The 15,132-nt window shown below is 47.2% G+C and overlaps 1 protein-coding gene across 6 annotated transcripts in view; it reads left to right on the forward strand.

The window, feature by feature from the left end:
* Positions 1-15,132, forward strand: part of nfia (nuclear factor I/A) — a 127,385-nt gene that overhangs the window by 20,581 nt on the left and 91,672 nt on the right. Inside the window, exon 1 of one of the 6 annotated variants that reach the window (XM_046390621.1) lies at positions 14,476-14,902. The exons of the other annotated variants lie outside the window; for them this stretch is intronic. Coding sequence (XP_046246577.1) covers positions 14,900-14,902 — 3 coding nt within the window. The 5' untranslated portion in view covers positions 14,476-14,899. Of the gene's footprint in view, positions 1-14,475; positions 14,903-15,132 lie in introns of those variants that run through there. 6 annotated transcript variants of the gene reach the window in all.

Consider the following 15,132-nt stretch of genomic DNA (forward strand, 5'->3'; position numbering starts at 1 on the left):
ACTGGCCCGTGTGCTGGTCACAGTGTTGAACCTTACTTTGGTGCTGGCTGTTAACAACTGAAACCAATTGTGCTTATGAATTCTTTGATCAGTTTGGTCCTGATTTCGCTCCTGTTTTGTACGGCTGTGGTTGTTGACAGCGTCAGCTCGAGGTCCGCTCGCAGCACTCGGTTGGCCCTGCAGTATTCAGCAGAGGATGGAGTTGCTTTTAGGCCCTTGAAAAGTTTTGGTTGAACTTTGAACAGCGATGGAGCGAACGGCATCAGCGGTGAACCTGGCTGACTGAATGTGAGCTCGGACTTGCGTCATCATTTTGGTATCAAACTCCTGTGAATGTGCTCGGTGCGTGACCACAGAAACGAAACCAGACGTGATTTTCATGGAAATGATCTGAACCCAACTTTGGTATCAAAGCAAAGAAAAACAGTAAAAAAATGTCAGCTAGTTTGGAAATTGTTGAGGAGCAAAGTGAATCACATGATTAACGGCAAACGTAGGAAATCGTGCACAGCTTGTCGTACGCAGCGTCCCAGCTGTTGTTGGTGCGTGATTCAGGAACAGCTGAGTGACATGTGAGGCCGACTCTCCAGAGGATCAGACAGTTGTTGCTTGTTGCTGAAACATCTGGACGGCCAACTGAGGATTTGTGTGGGTCCCCCTCGGCGGTGGGCGAGCCGGCGGTGTAATTGTAATATTTAGGGGAAAAGTTTGGAGGGAACTTGATTTAACCCTGAAGAACAGAGTTTTGGAAACTGGCTTCAGGGCTGCTCGAGAATATTTCCCCAACAGGATGGAGGGAGAGTAGAGTTCGCATCAAACAGGAAGTGACATCTGATTCTCCTTAACGTGCTAACAGACCAGAGACAACATCAGAGTGACCAGGGAATCCTGGGAAAAATATTTATGACCTGTACTTTTAATGTAACTTTATATAATCTGATAACGAGATGATACCAAAAAAGATTTCCCTTCCTAAATAAAAGCTCGATCCTAGAGGTGAGGCTGCATCAAACAGTCAGTTCAAACATGTTCTTTGCATGTTTTGTGTATTGTGAAAACACACCATCCCCTTCTGTGAATTATCAGACTACAGACTGATGGATTATTGGGTCCAGTCTGTGGCATTTTTTCAAATATCTGTTTCTGTTTCTTTGCTGATAAAACGATTTAAAAGTGTTACTGTGGCTCTGATGCAGCCTCCTCTGTAGTCACCGCTATGTGGTCTCACTCAAACCCCGCCCACAACACGTTCTGATTGGTTACATGATATGAGTAACAGCCCTTTTAACACTGACTAACCTGAACCTGAAAGGCTGCCAGTTAAGTGTAGTGAAGTAAGAACTTTGTAAAGTAAGACTCACACTGTTTTTACTCACAAAGCGCAAAATAAACTAAGTGGAGAAACGTGTAAAAGTGTTTGACTGCAGTGATGAAGAGAAATGATATTCATCAAAAGAAGTTGGAGGTTTTCCCATTCACTTCATTGCAAAGTTTTGTCATAGCGACACCTACTGGACATTAGAGGAGCTGCAGCTGAGCCGATTTCAGATCTGAGCACATGCAGACAGGCTTTCAGTTAGTCTCTCCTGGTAATGGTGAGAGGGTCGACGCCACATATTGGTGACGGCGCTGCCTTGTTGGTGTGCGTCTCCATCGGTAGCCTGAAGCAGACAAACAGACAGATCCCCTCTGCCTTCTGCAGCCGTGTGTGTGTGTGTGTGTGTGTGTGTGTGTGTGTGTGTTGCCGTCTCCCAGCAGCTTGTTTCTCTGGCAGCTGTTCCAACCAGAGGCTCCAGTATGAATATTCATGATGCACCTATTCCCAGGTCCTCAGTCCGTCTGCAGCTGGACTCACACACACACACACACACACACACACAGGTTGACGTGGAAGCAAAACTCCTTTTCAACATGTCCAACTTCTTCAGTTTCCAAGACAAACAGAGCTTCATGGTTCTCACTTCCTGGTGCTCGTCACAGTTAACTGGGGATCCTTTGAGGCCGGGTTTCGGTCTCGGTGTCAGGACCGTGTTGTCTGTGGAGCCGTGAACCTTCACAATAAGAGAGCACATTTCTAAAGCACTGTGGGCTCGAGTGGACACCTTTCCACCTCATTTTGTGCTGTTCAGAGTGAATTTCTGTGTCCCATGTTGACAGGCTTCAAGAAAAAGACTTTTAAAAGGACTTTTAAAGGAGGATTCCCCTTTATAAATAATTCTGTTTCTGCTCCCTGCCTGTGCTGTCAGGTTTGGTGGTTTTCTGTCATCTGTTCATCGCTGTGTGTGAACTGAGGATGTTTAAGGCAGTCGGACATTTAGCTGCTGCTCTCCTCGTGAGGTCGGGAAGCAGCTCTGCGTGCTGGGACAGTGTGGACGAAGCTGTCGAGGCCCGTCCACACTGCGGTGACTCGGGTTCACGTCACGTGTCTCTGTGGCTCTGAAGCTTTGATCGCAGTCTGTGCCCGACTGTAAGACGTCAACGTGGAGACAGACTGTGGTGTCATCAAATCAGGACAAATAAATACACACAGCGCTCACTGATGTGGTATTTACTAGTACAGTATGTGTCCAGGCTTTGACTTCAGTAAGGCCACGCAGTAAAAATACTGTAAATGTAAAAAATGACTTCAGTTGTTATCAATTTTTTCCCAGTTGACCGACTATTTGGCTGATAGTCTCGGCTGTGTTTGTACAAACTGTGAAGTTTATAACAAAACATGATATTGTATGCAGATGTCAGATAAATGTAGTCAAGTAAAAATACTCTGAACTGAGCTGTAGCGGAGTACAGAGGTTTAATGGTGACATGAAAAGGTGTAGCAGAGGTGGAGGTGAGATGAGCAAGTGTAGCAGGTTTGTAAAGTGAACTGCTGTAGGTTAAGAAGTAGTTAAGGTGGGGTTAGAACCTTAGAAGATGTGAGGACGTGTGGGGGAGAAGTGATGGCACAGGAGAGTTTTTAAGGTGGTCTGTTGTGGTTGGGCTAGAATGCAGAGGTTTGGCTCAGAGTAGAGATGGTGTGAAGTACAGTATATTAAGGAGGTATGGGTGGATGTGTAAGTGGTTTGTTGGAGGTGGTATGAAGAGAAATCAGTTGTTAAGGTGGACCATTGTGACAGTTAAGGTGGAGTACGACATAGCTGAGAAGTAATGTGTTCTGAGGAGGTATCTGAAGGCGGTATGAGATTCTTAAGGTTTACTCTTGATTCAGGAAGTGTTACGGTGTCATCAGCACACTACTTTTCTTCAGTTCTTCCATTATATTGCATGACGATATTCCGTTGTTTCTCTTTTCCAATAAGACATGAATGCAGCATTATTCTTCTCGTTTTTCTTGCCCTTGTGTTAGTCCTCTCCCCTCACCTCCCTCTCCTGGGGAGTTATCCCGCTCCTCCATCTTCCTCCCAGGGATTTAGCCTCCCCTCCGGCCCCGGCCAACCGGATGAGGAAGCCTGAAGGGAGGGCAGAAATGAGGAGGAGGAGGTGCTACCCAAACAGAGAACAGCAGCCATGTGCTTCTCATTAAGTGCTGCGGAAATAAGTGCTGACCTGTTCGCTCAGGAGGGCACATCCATTTACTGCTGCAGAGCCGACAACCACAGCCGGACAAGGTCCAGGATATGGGGTGGGTGGGGTGGGGGGGGTCACTGACAGGAGGGAGGAGAAGAGAAGACTCCAACACAAGACGACAAACCGTGTGTGGTTAAAGATGTGTTTAAGATGTTCTGGAGGGTGTATGAGGGCGTTAAGGTGGTGTTGGGTTGGTCTGTGGTGGACAGACTTGTGATGGTTCCACACCATGTTTAAGATGCTACCTGTCTGTAGCATGTGATCGAGGTGTAGACTGTGCTGACACTGATCTGAGGAGGTGAGAGGTGACAGGAAGTGAAAGATGTCTTTAAAGACATAAAGTGTGAGCAGTGAGATGAGTTGTTAACAACAGGAGAAGAAGTATTCACAACTTTTACTTAAGTAAAAAGACCATAACATAACAATACTCTGAAACTATTACAAGTCCTGCATTCGACACCTTGAGTACAGAAGTACTGTCAGCAACATGTACTTGAAAGAGCAAACGGTAGTTAAGGTGGACTTTGGAGGTTATGAGTGTTGCTTTCCATGAATGAGACGCTGCAGATTTTCTCTCTGTTTGATGTGGCAGCTGAACGGGCTGATCCCCTTCTCATGACAAACATGTTTGGACGTGTGCCCACGTCTCTCTTCGCCTGAATGCATCATCCATAAACCCAGATCCATCTTCCTGAGGTCCACATATGGAGGCTGGGGGTGTCGGTGTGGAGGGGGTCAGTGAGTGATGGCGTCCCTGCGTCCCACTTCCTCCCGCAGCATCCTTCATCGTCCTCGCTCCCCGCTGTCACCCCCGCCGTGTTCATCACTCTCCTCCACACTCGGGTCACGCACACACGAAATACACAGCAAACTCCAAATACACTGAAGGTTTCAGAAAACGAGTAAAGATGAATTCATCAGCTGGCCATTTAACTTTAACAGGGCAGGAAATCTACAGATATGTTGTGTAAGATTTCGGCATTAAGGCGTCTGAAAGCGACTCCACCTCTGTCATATCCTGCTGAGTGCTGTACCTTCATCATCCCAGGTGTTTCCAAGAAAGTTCAGACTCAGTTTGATTCCCGCTAACCGTGTGTTTCATTTCCTGTCGCTGTAACTTCCAGGCGAGTCAGAGAGTGAGGAAGGAAGTCGGGACTGAGCCCACCTGGAACAGACGTTTTGTCATGTTAACGTGTTTTTACGTCTTTGTAGTGTTTGCAGCGGAGGTCTTTGGTGGAGGTCTTTGGTGTCATGGTGTCTCTTCTTGAGCCGTGGAGGTCATGGTTATCCGCTCGTTTGATTTGGGCTGTTTGAGAGAAACTTCCTGGTTGTAAATTTGGAGATATTCTTCCTCTGCTGTAGGATGCGTTTGAGGAGGAAGTCGATGTGGTACGAGGAGGTGGCTGAGGTAGGCAGGAGTTATTTCAGTGCACGGGCTCTGGTTCAGAGTCTGGTTCATGTTTTCACAGTTGGACATGAAACTGGTTGAGTCATCACAGCAAAAGATCAGCAACTGTGTTGGAAAATATCTGCTTCTTTGATTGAAAAAAGTCCCAAAGTGCATTTCACTTGGAAACATCCGATCGCCGAAATGAAATGTGTGTCAGCGTTTGTGAGCTGAACACAAAAGTCACAGCAGTCCTCACAAGTCTCATGTTTTACCTGTGAGCATCTCCTCTACACGTGGTAGGCGTGTTGTAAAGTCCCGGCTGGAGCGCCGCAGAGCGTCTCACCTGGACGTCAAACCGTCCTGAGTTTCCTCTGCGTCCGCCACAGTTTCTTCGTGGTCAGTTTTGTTTAGCTAATAACCGAAAGTGCCGAAGGTCAAATGTGTTCCAGTTATAAGCTCGTGAGTTTCCCTTGGTGATGAATTAAGTATCTATCTATTTATGTCTCTGTCGGACAAATCAGCCGTTTGAATCTGTAGCATCTATGCAGCAGTTGAGTTCAGGCCGATCAGTGTGTGTCTGCGATGGCTGCGATCTCGTCTCGTCTCGTCTGGTTGACCTCTGGTTGGCCTGATGTGTCTGTGCTGCTGGCAGGGCTGAACTGAGGGGGGTTTGCCCTCAGACTGATGTGTTACCGTCGCACCACCAGCAGAGGGAGACATTACGCCGTGAGTCGACGCGCTGGGAGCCTCAGTGCTCACTATTGCTATGTGATCAGTGTCGTTTGTCTTTCTGCAGTGCTCTATTTTCTCACCGTTTGTTTTGAATTGAAACCATACATTTATTATTTTATTTTTTATTTTATGATTTTATTCACTGCTGGGGAGGAATGTGACTCTTATTTCTCTATGAAACACTTTGTGCCAGCCGGTTGTAATTTTATGAGAGAGAATTTTATAAATGCGTCCCATCAGCACCTGACAGGCTTCACTTTGCTGCTGCAGAATCACAGCACACGGACTCCATGCATGTGAAGTTCAAACACAATACTTGTATGAATTAGTCATCCGTTCCCGCCCCCCTTCCACTTCAAAACACTACAAGGCCACTGGCTATGGTAAATGAAGACATTAAAGGGGAGAGCGGGAGCGCATCAAGAGGATTTGGGGGAAGCTTTCTGTCCAAAAAAGCAGATTTGGCCCTCTTGGGCCCCTGACAGCAGCACATGTTGTGGGAAGATAGCGGGCGGCGACGTCGCACAAAGGCGGCCCTTAGCCGAGCGGAGCGGCGTGAGGCTCCCTGGCAATCGGCCGCTGCCCTCCGCCGCCTTGGCACTGTCGCCCCACGTTAGTCACACCGCGGGAGACGGGGCCTGGCCTCCCGATCGCCGCCGAGGGCCACAAAAGGCCCAGAGCCGCTCCGCAATAAAGCTCCTGTCTGCAGAGACAGCGACAGATATCCAGCATGAGACCAGACCACAGGACGGACGGCGTTCAATTAAAAAGGCATTAGAGCGGCAAAAGCGGCGGACGCGATGCTGACTGCAGCCGCGGCCTGAAACCAGCAGACGCCAAGCAGTCAGCACGTATTCTGAACTGGACTGGAGGAACAAAAATCCTCTGCAGTCCGACCTCCGAGAGGTCAAACACGACATTTCATTTGATTTCACCGACTTGATTTTGTTCTTTTTTTACAGTCTGCTCAAAAAGAAAGGAAGGGAAAGTTTTCCAGCACAGCAGCTGACAAAACCAAATAAAATAACTAAAACATACAGAAACAAAAGGTCCAAACTGAAAAATATGCCAAATGAAAGAAAAATCCAGTTGAACTCACAAATTAAGATCACATTTGATTGAAATGAATCTACTTTGGGGTTGTGGATTAATAAAATTATTTTTAGTCGTTTTTGTTTTTATTTCCACCTTTAACAATCCACATTTTCCAATCAATTTCAGATCGAAAAAACTTTAGCCACGTAAACATGGACTTCCTGTGATATGAGAACATCAGATTTAGCGTCTAAATGCAATACATTTTAAATGTAAATAAATGAGTCGAACTCATCTGTAAAATCAGATCATGTCCTCATTTTAATGTCACATTTCGTACAAAAACAGTCTGTTGTTTGTTCTGATTGGTTCATGTTAGTTCAGGTTAAAACCAAATCTGTAAATAATTTCATGTCTGTATTTTGATGTAAAATGTGTGTTAACTGTGGCCTAAAAAGCATTTATATGTGCATCATCCTGATTGGCTGATTGATCATCCATTGAGGACGCATGTCTGTGATGTCTAACGAAGCTGCTGACGAGCTCCTGATCAATCATCTCTTCACTGTAATTAACACAGCGATGCCATTGGTTCCCATCCTGCCTCACACCTGCCAGTTTCTGTGTGTGTGTGTGTGTGTGTGTCTCCAGCTGTGTGTGCAGACTCCCTGTTTTTATGTGAACAGCTGGCAGGTCTCCTCTGTTGTTTTCATATTGTGTGTGGGGGGGGGCAGCACATCTGTGTGTGTGTGTGTGTGTGTGTTACCTTCCTGTGTTGTTGTTGTTCGGGTGAATTCACTCCATTATAGACACAACAGGCTGATTGAAGCGGTTGTCCGTCAACGCGTTAAACAGAATCGGTTTCGCTTCAGATTTAATAACCGATCTGCTCTGCGGTTTCTGTTTCCTGAGAGAGACGGCGACAGTGCAGACGACTTGAGGATACTTTATTTTATCTTTTTGTAATATTTTTCTTTAATGCTTTAAATGATCTCATAGAAGACAAACGCTGTGGACCACATGATGTTAACCAAACTTGTGAAATAAGAAAAAAATCCTCCGCATGAAGAACGTTTTTATTCATGAGCTTATTGTCTTTGTGTCTGTGGGTATGAAAACATAAAAACCGTCACTGAAGACAACACGGTGCGCATCAAAAAACATTCTTATAAAAACCTTTTTCATTCAACAAATTGAGTTGTGAAGTGTTGAGCAGACAGCCACAGCGATGCCCAGTTCCTCAACGAACAGAAAAATCCTCCCAAACACATCGTGATGTGAGGATCCGACTGGCTGCTTTACTGGTTTGTGGACCGGTTGCCTGGCAGAGAGGAGACAGAAGGAGGTGAGGGGGGAGGAGGAGGACGAGGAGGAGTTTTGTAGGGTGGGTGGAGGGGGGTCCAGCATATGCCCGGCCCTGCTGACAGCTTGCCTACGTTCCCCATCTTCTCGCCCGCAGGCTTCCTTCTTCCTCTCAAAGAAGGCAGAATATTTTTTGGGCGCCCAGTCAGGTTGGGTCCTGGTGAAACCTGCATGTGCGTGGGCAATCTGCTGCCGAGGGAAGAGCGAAGGCATTAGTGTGTGTGTGTGTGTGTGTGTGTGTGTGTGTGAGAGAGCCTGGTTTAGATATGTAAGACAGAGAAGAAGAAGGAGACGAAGAAGGAGCTCGTCTCTCGTCAGGGTTGACCTCTGCACCCCTCCTGCTTTCCCTTCAGCGTTTACCAGATATTTTCGTTAGCTTGTATAATGTGAAACGCTCCAACTTTCTGCTTGGCTGGATCCATAAACTGAACACACAGTTTGATACCACACACACACGAACACACACACACACACTCTCTTTCTCTCTGAGGGAGGCCGGAGGTGAGAGGAGGGTTTTTGTTATTCGTGCACTGATGAAGCGCTGACTCGACTCGTCCTCCGTCCCTCCCAGCAGTCTCCTTTACCTTCACCTCCCCTCAGTCGGGACAGAGGCGATGCTGCGTTCACTGTCTGCATTTCCACGCCCTTTAAAGTCTGATGCCTTCAGTGCTTTCAGTTTTATATCATTGATCTTAGTTAATCTGCCAGCTACGTTCGATTCACATCCATCAGTCCATTAAACGTGATGTCAGAAGTCACGGAGACGCCACGTCTCGCTTCTACAAACCAAAGCCAAGAACGTGTCAAACTGGGCAGCACATACGTGGAGCCTCCCTTTAGGATGTGCTTAGCATGAAGACTGTAAGCAACAGCTGGCCTGGCTGTGCCCCGCAGACGCTCTGATTAACACAAGTTCTGTGCTTTAACGTGTCTTTATGGAGGACATGTTGTCCCGTCTGCAGAATAATGACACCATCAGCCTTCATGTCTCCATCACAGACTGCCTGAGTGAACTCACGCTTGGTCCTGTGTGGCCGGTAGCTCCGAGGAGGACAGAAGTCTGGTTGTGTTGGTGACACCTGAGAACGGCGAGGGTTCGGTACTTCATTTCAGCCACAGTGTGCGCTGTCCCTTACAGTTTGTGAGCTCATGTTTTGGTTTCCGTCCAGACGCGATGGTACTGAACTGAGTTCTGGCGTGAAGCTCCCACTAACACACAACCTGTGGTTTTCACCTTCACTGTGTTGGTAGGTGTGTTTGGAACTGTGGACAGGACCAGTCCTGATGCTAAGCTAGGCTAACCCTTCCAGCATTCAAATGCATTCACTCGATAGAAAAAGTGATTATTAGCACACAGCCAAATTACACTCTGCTTCAGAACAAAATCAGCAGCTGGAGGAGAGTTTGCATCATTAGACTGAAGCAGAAAAATGTCCACTTGTTTCTGCTCTTTGTTTGTTTGGTACGAGCTTCTTGAATGTGATGATTGCTGCTGCTGAAACCAACAGAAACACACTCTGTGTGTTAGCGTCGGGATGTTGGCAGGCAGCTCCGAGGCTCCGTGTTTGTGTATAAACTTGAAATAGTCGGGTGGTGCTGTTCTAAATAATATTGTGCGATGGCATATGTGACTAACACGTGCTGTGTACATGCACCCACACACACACACACACACACACACACACACTCTCTCTCTCTCTCTGGCTCATCAATGAAAGTCGGTCAGAGGGTGGGGGGGTTCCGGCCTCTCCCCATGCTCTGCCAGGCCATCTGTTCCTCCTGCCTCCCTCTCACTACACAACTGCCTTCCTGTTTCATCCTCTTCTTCTGTTGTAGCCACACAAACCCATCTTCCACACACACACACACACACACAAACGCAGCCCATCAGACTTTTGAAGACGGGTTTTGTATCATCTGAGTGAGATGCAATGACATTTCAAAGTTCATCGCACATTTTTCCAGCTTTTTTAACCGCAAACGGAAGCTCGTCCAAACCGCCAAGGTCGTCGCCAGACGGCGAAACCTGCCAGAGAATGTGCAGAGCTGAGGAGAGTGGGATCATTGTGTGTAAATTTATTTTGTGTCTGCTGGCTTTCAGTCCTCGCTGACCGTTAGCTCGTCAGGCTAATGCAGCGCGCTGGCTGCGCTCGTGCTTTCCTCTGAGTGTTTGTGGAGCTGAGAAACACGACAGGCGAGGAGACAGAAATCAGACCTGAAGATCTTCTCTTCATCTCCGTCCTTTATTAACTCCTTTCTTTTCTTTTCTTCTGTTTTCTGCTTTTTGACATTGTCCTGCCTCGACATCCCCCCTTCTCCTCTCCTCTCCTTGTCCTCTTTTCTGTCTGGTGTCTTTTCCCCTCGTCTCTCTTTCTTTTTCTTCCTGTTCCTGTCTCTCTCCTCATCATAATTCCCTCCTCTACTGTCGTTCTACTTTTCCTCTTCCTTCTTCCTCTCAGCCCTCCTAGTTTTCAGACTTGGTTCCGCCTCCACTTTGCTTTCTTTCTTTGCTCTTTGTCCCTCATCACTTCTTTCTCTCCCTCTTTTCCAGCCCTGTTCCTCCTTCTTTCTCCTTTATCCTTCTTCTTGTCTGATTTTTTTTTAACTCTTCTTCTCTTTCTTGGTTTCCTGACCTTCTTCTTCCTCCTCATCACTCTATTTTTACTCTCTCCTTCTGTTTTTCCTCTCTCTCTCTCTCTCTCTCTCTGGTTGTGCGAGCTTGGTGGAGGCTTGGTTTCAGGCCCGGTGCTGTTGGCTGATCTCCAGCCTGGCAGCAGCTCAGTGGGAGCAGGTGGAGCCCCCATCCCCCATCACACACACACACACACTTTGTGGTCTTGCAGTATTTTTTAGCCCAAACCCGCTGCCGACATCAGCCCGTCTCCATGGTGACGTCCATGTCGAGTTTTTGAATTTCTGCTCACGTCTAATTGGTTGGCTGATGTAACTCGTATCTCCCACAATAACCCAAAGTCTCTCCAATGTTGTTCTTGACTTCATGCTGCTTCATACTGTACCTGAAGTGGTCACAGAAAGCAGGTTTACGCGCTGCACAAGCAGCAAACGTCACAGACGTGTGACTTATCGTCGCTTATCTGAGGGTGTATATCTGAGACATGTCATTTGTAAAATTATGCTTGGATGGAGATCTCGGTTCAGCTGAGCGAGAGAACTTCAGGTGGTAAATCAGAGCGAGTTTCCAAGCACATCAAGGCTGTTTTTAAGTGTTTCTTTCTGCAGTCACGTCCATCCACACTCCATTCAGCAGCTGAGCGGTTTTATTTTGATTTCACTTCGTCTCCCACAATGAGAATATGTTACATACCAAACAAAAAGAAAAAGGAAATTAGGGTGTGGGGGCTGTGATGACTGGTTGTCATAGTAACGACTGACATGTTGTGATGCTGAGAGTTTCAAAGTGTTAATGAAGCTGAAGAAGAGTTTCAGCTGTGGTGTGTGCGTGCGTGTGCGTGCGTGTGTGTGGGAGACAGCGCTGCTTGTTTATTCAGAACAAGATGGTGGTGAAGGACCTCAGAGGCCAGCCGATGGCCCTGCTGGAGCCACGTGTTTCTGTACTCGTGAGGACCCTGACTGAACCCTGAACCTCAATCCAAACGCACTTGTAACTCTGCACGTCATTAAACCAAGTGCAACCTTCAAACTGCCGTCTGAAGCGCTGAGGATCAGGTGTGAACTTAAACTGGTCCTCACAAAGACGAGAATTTGTGCTGAAATCCAAAGTCACGCTCGGTGCTGTGTCACCTGTCGCCGGGCGAGTTTCCTCCTGCTGGGGCTTTTTCTCAGCCAGTCGGTGGGAGGGAGGAATGAATGACTTTGCCTCTGGTGGATTTCAACGTGTCAAAATATTTTACATTTTAAAAATTTGTTCTGGTAATTCGTTTTCATTTTTAATATATTAGGTGTATAAGAATAATTTAATTTGCAATGAGAATCAATGATCATTTCAGTTGTGCCATCATATTTTGGTTTACATGTGATTTATTTCACACATTATTTTATATTTAAATATCTAAAGATAAATAATCTTGGAAACACCTAAATACATTCAAAAACAGATTTTGTATTGTTTTCTTTGATTTTTGCTACTTAAAAAGCACAGCTCAATTATCGTAAAATTTTTTGGTTGGAACAGGATTCATTTGTGTGTGTCACAAAGTAAGCAGTTCAGCTATATATTAATACACTGAAATGTGTGTAAGTATGTTACAGCATTTGAGTTAATTTGAGTTTATTTTTTTTTAACCCATGAATCAAATACATTGACCTTTGACCTTGACAGTAATCCTGTTTTTACAGCGAGTCTCACATGTTTTAACTCACTGGCCCTGCAGACTGTGTTGTAGTGTCAGCCTGTTGGCTCTAGATGGCGCCTCAGGCTGCTTTTCTGACACACTGCTGAGCTCAGGTCAGCAGTGAAGGGAACAGAGGAGTCTGATGTCATGCAGGTGGATCACCTGAGGAGCAGGTCGTGCTCTTTTATCTTCACTTCATCACTCAGTGTCCTGCAGTACCACAAAGTCACACTTCAGTCAGTGTGTTGTCACGGACGGCACAGGGTCCTGGATCAGTTTTTTGGAGAAACCCGAACGCGTCACCTCTGCAGTGTGAACACCTGATCCAAGTGTCTGATCGCTGCCTCCTCATTTTCAGTTATGTATTCACCTGTCAGGTAAACAAAGTGACATCGCTGTAGAGGACACATCTTCCTGTCTCTGGTGAATTCAGTACAGGTCAGACATAAACAACTGAAAGACGACACCTGAACAGGTTCAACAACACCTGAACCTACAGGGATGTCAACACACCGGAGAAAAATCCTGCTGATTTCTTTCATGAATGCCAGACTGTGCCCACGGAGGCTGCAAGAGACCACATCAGGGTGGGGAGGTAAAGAACCAGGTTTCTCATGATGCGGGCGAACGTCGGGATCCTGAATGCGATCAAAACCAGGACCGAGACTCATGGCAACAACAGATGTGAATCGGAACCCAGACAGAAGTTATTAAAATCAGAATTAAAACCCCACAGCAGTCACTGAAGACACAGACCTGATCTGGGATCAGATGTTTCTCCGTCAGCTCTGCTACGACGGCTCTGCCGCCAGCCAGTAATCCATGATTACACATTAAGATTATTGATCATATCGAAAAGCCAATTTAATTGCTGTAATCTAATTACCTTCTCTTTGTCTTGACCTTCATTGCTGAGACGTTGTTTAGCCGACTAATAACGTGGAGCCTCAGATGTATTTGAGCGAAGTAAATCTGCAGATTGTCTCGTTAAATCACGCCGGCTGTCCTTCTATTAACATAAAAGCTTCTGTTCATTAACCTCAGACGACTCGCAGCCTCTGCAGCCCGGCAGGACTGAGGAGATCAGCTGAGGTCAACACGAGGCCACAATAATTCACAGGACTGACAAACAGGTGCTCCTCAAGACAAACTTCAGATTTAAATTAATTGGCTCGCCTTTACTACACGGAGGCTCCTTAAATTCATTTTAATGAAGGTTTGAAACGGAGAATAATTAAGGACTTCATGTGGCTGCTCTCAGACCAGCCTAAAAGCAAACGAGTTGACTTTTCATTCTTTAAAATAAACATTTGGCTGAGAAGGAGCCAAACAAGAACTCTTATTAAGAAGCTCTTACTCAGTCAAATATTAACTTCCACCGAGCAGCCACGTCCACCTGGCCGCTCTTCGTGGACACCGTTAGCCCCGCCTACAAAACTCTGGTTACAGATGTGAGACCTGGGCAGTGATTCAGAGTCCAGGTACCAGATTGAGCCAGAGGTGGAGGTATCTAGGGATCTGAGAGTCCCCGGATCCTAGATTTCCCACAATGCACCTGGATGGCGTTTTTAGCACCTTCGTTAACGTCTGTCCAACCTGCTGCAGATGAAGCCCCGCCCACTTCCACATGGCAAATCCTTGATGGCTGCATGCGGTTCTGTGAGCAAAATAGTCTTAAAAAGATGGCGACAGGAAGTCACGTTTGTTCATCCAGCCATAGCGAACAAACGCGATGGGTGAGGCGGAGGGGCGGGGCGTACAGGGTTCACTGTGATTGGACGACTCGTTGCTTCCTGGGAAATCTCTAATGACAGCTTAGAGAACATGAAGAGCTGAAAGTGATGAGTTTGTGTTCAGGCCGCACATGAGACCAAAATATGCACCCCAGCGTTAGCATGACAGTAGCCGTCCAGAGGAGGCGGAGGCGAAGTTACAGACGTCACAGATTCAGCAGTGATGTCACGCTGTGTGGATCAGCTGCTGAATGGACCTCATGGAGAGTTTTAACTGTTGTGTATGAGATCAAAAAGTGTGGAAACTAACGGGCCGCGTGTCAGCAGGTGGAGCAGCACCTCCGCAGGTGCGTCCTCAGCTTCCCCACAAATGTCTTTGCTTTCCATCCGCCCCGCCTGGCCGGCCGGCCGGGGAGCAGGGAGGGAGCGCTCCCTGTAGCTGCCCCTGGCTGTGCGGCGCGGGCTGACCCGCTGCTGCTGTCCCCGTGCTGTGCCAGGTCACACCGAGCTGAACCGGGTTATGCGGGGGGTCTCAACTGATGCAACTTGTGTAAAGTCTGTGAGCCGAACCGAGCCAAGCCGAGCCAAACAAGCACACAGAGAAACGGAAGCCGGTGAGCCGAGCCGAGTCCCGGCTGCAGTCAGACCTCAGAGTTTGGTTCCGTGGGTCATCCCGAGCTGCTCACACCCAGTTCGGCCCGGTCGGAGACTCCGCTGGCGGACATGAGGCGTCCTGACTGAAGTTTCCCACCTGCGCGCTGGTCACGATGGTGAGTCACCTGTCTGCTTCACCGCCCGCGTCTGTGCTGCTGCACTGATCGATAAGACAACAGCTGTGATCAATACCTGATCACCGGCTTTGGCTGCCAAAATCTCTTCCTCCCCCTCCTCTCCTTCTTGTTGTTTTTGGTGGCAGAGGTAGTATTAGTAGTAGTAGTACCTGTTTTGGCAGTTTATAAGCGCGTTCTCGTGTGCGCGTATGCGACAATATATATATGTT

The sequence above is a fragment of the Scatophagus argus genome, chromosome 6 (genome assembly GCF_020382885.2).
Source record: "Scatophagus argus isolate fScaArg1 chromosome 6, fScaArg1.pri, whole genome shotgun sequence".
NCBI lineage: Eukaryota > Metazoa > Chordata > Actinopteri > Scatophagidae > Scatophagus > Scatophagus argus.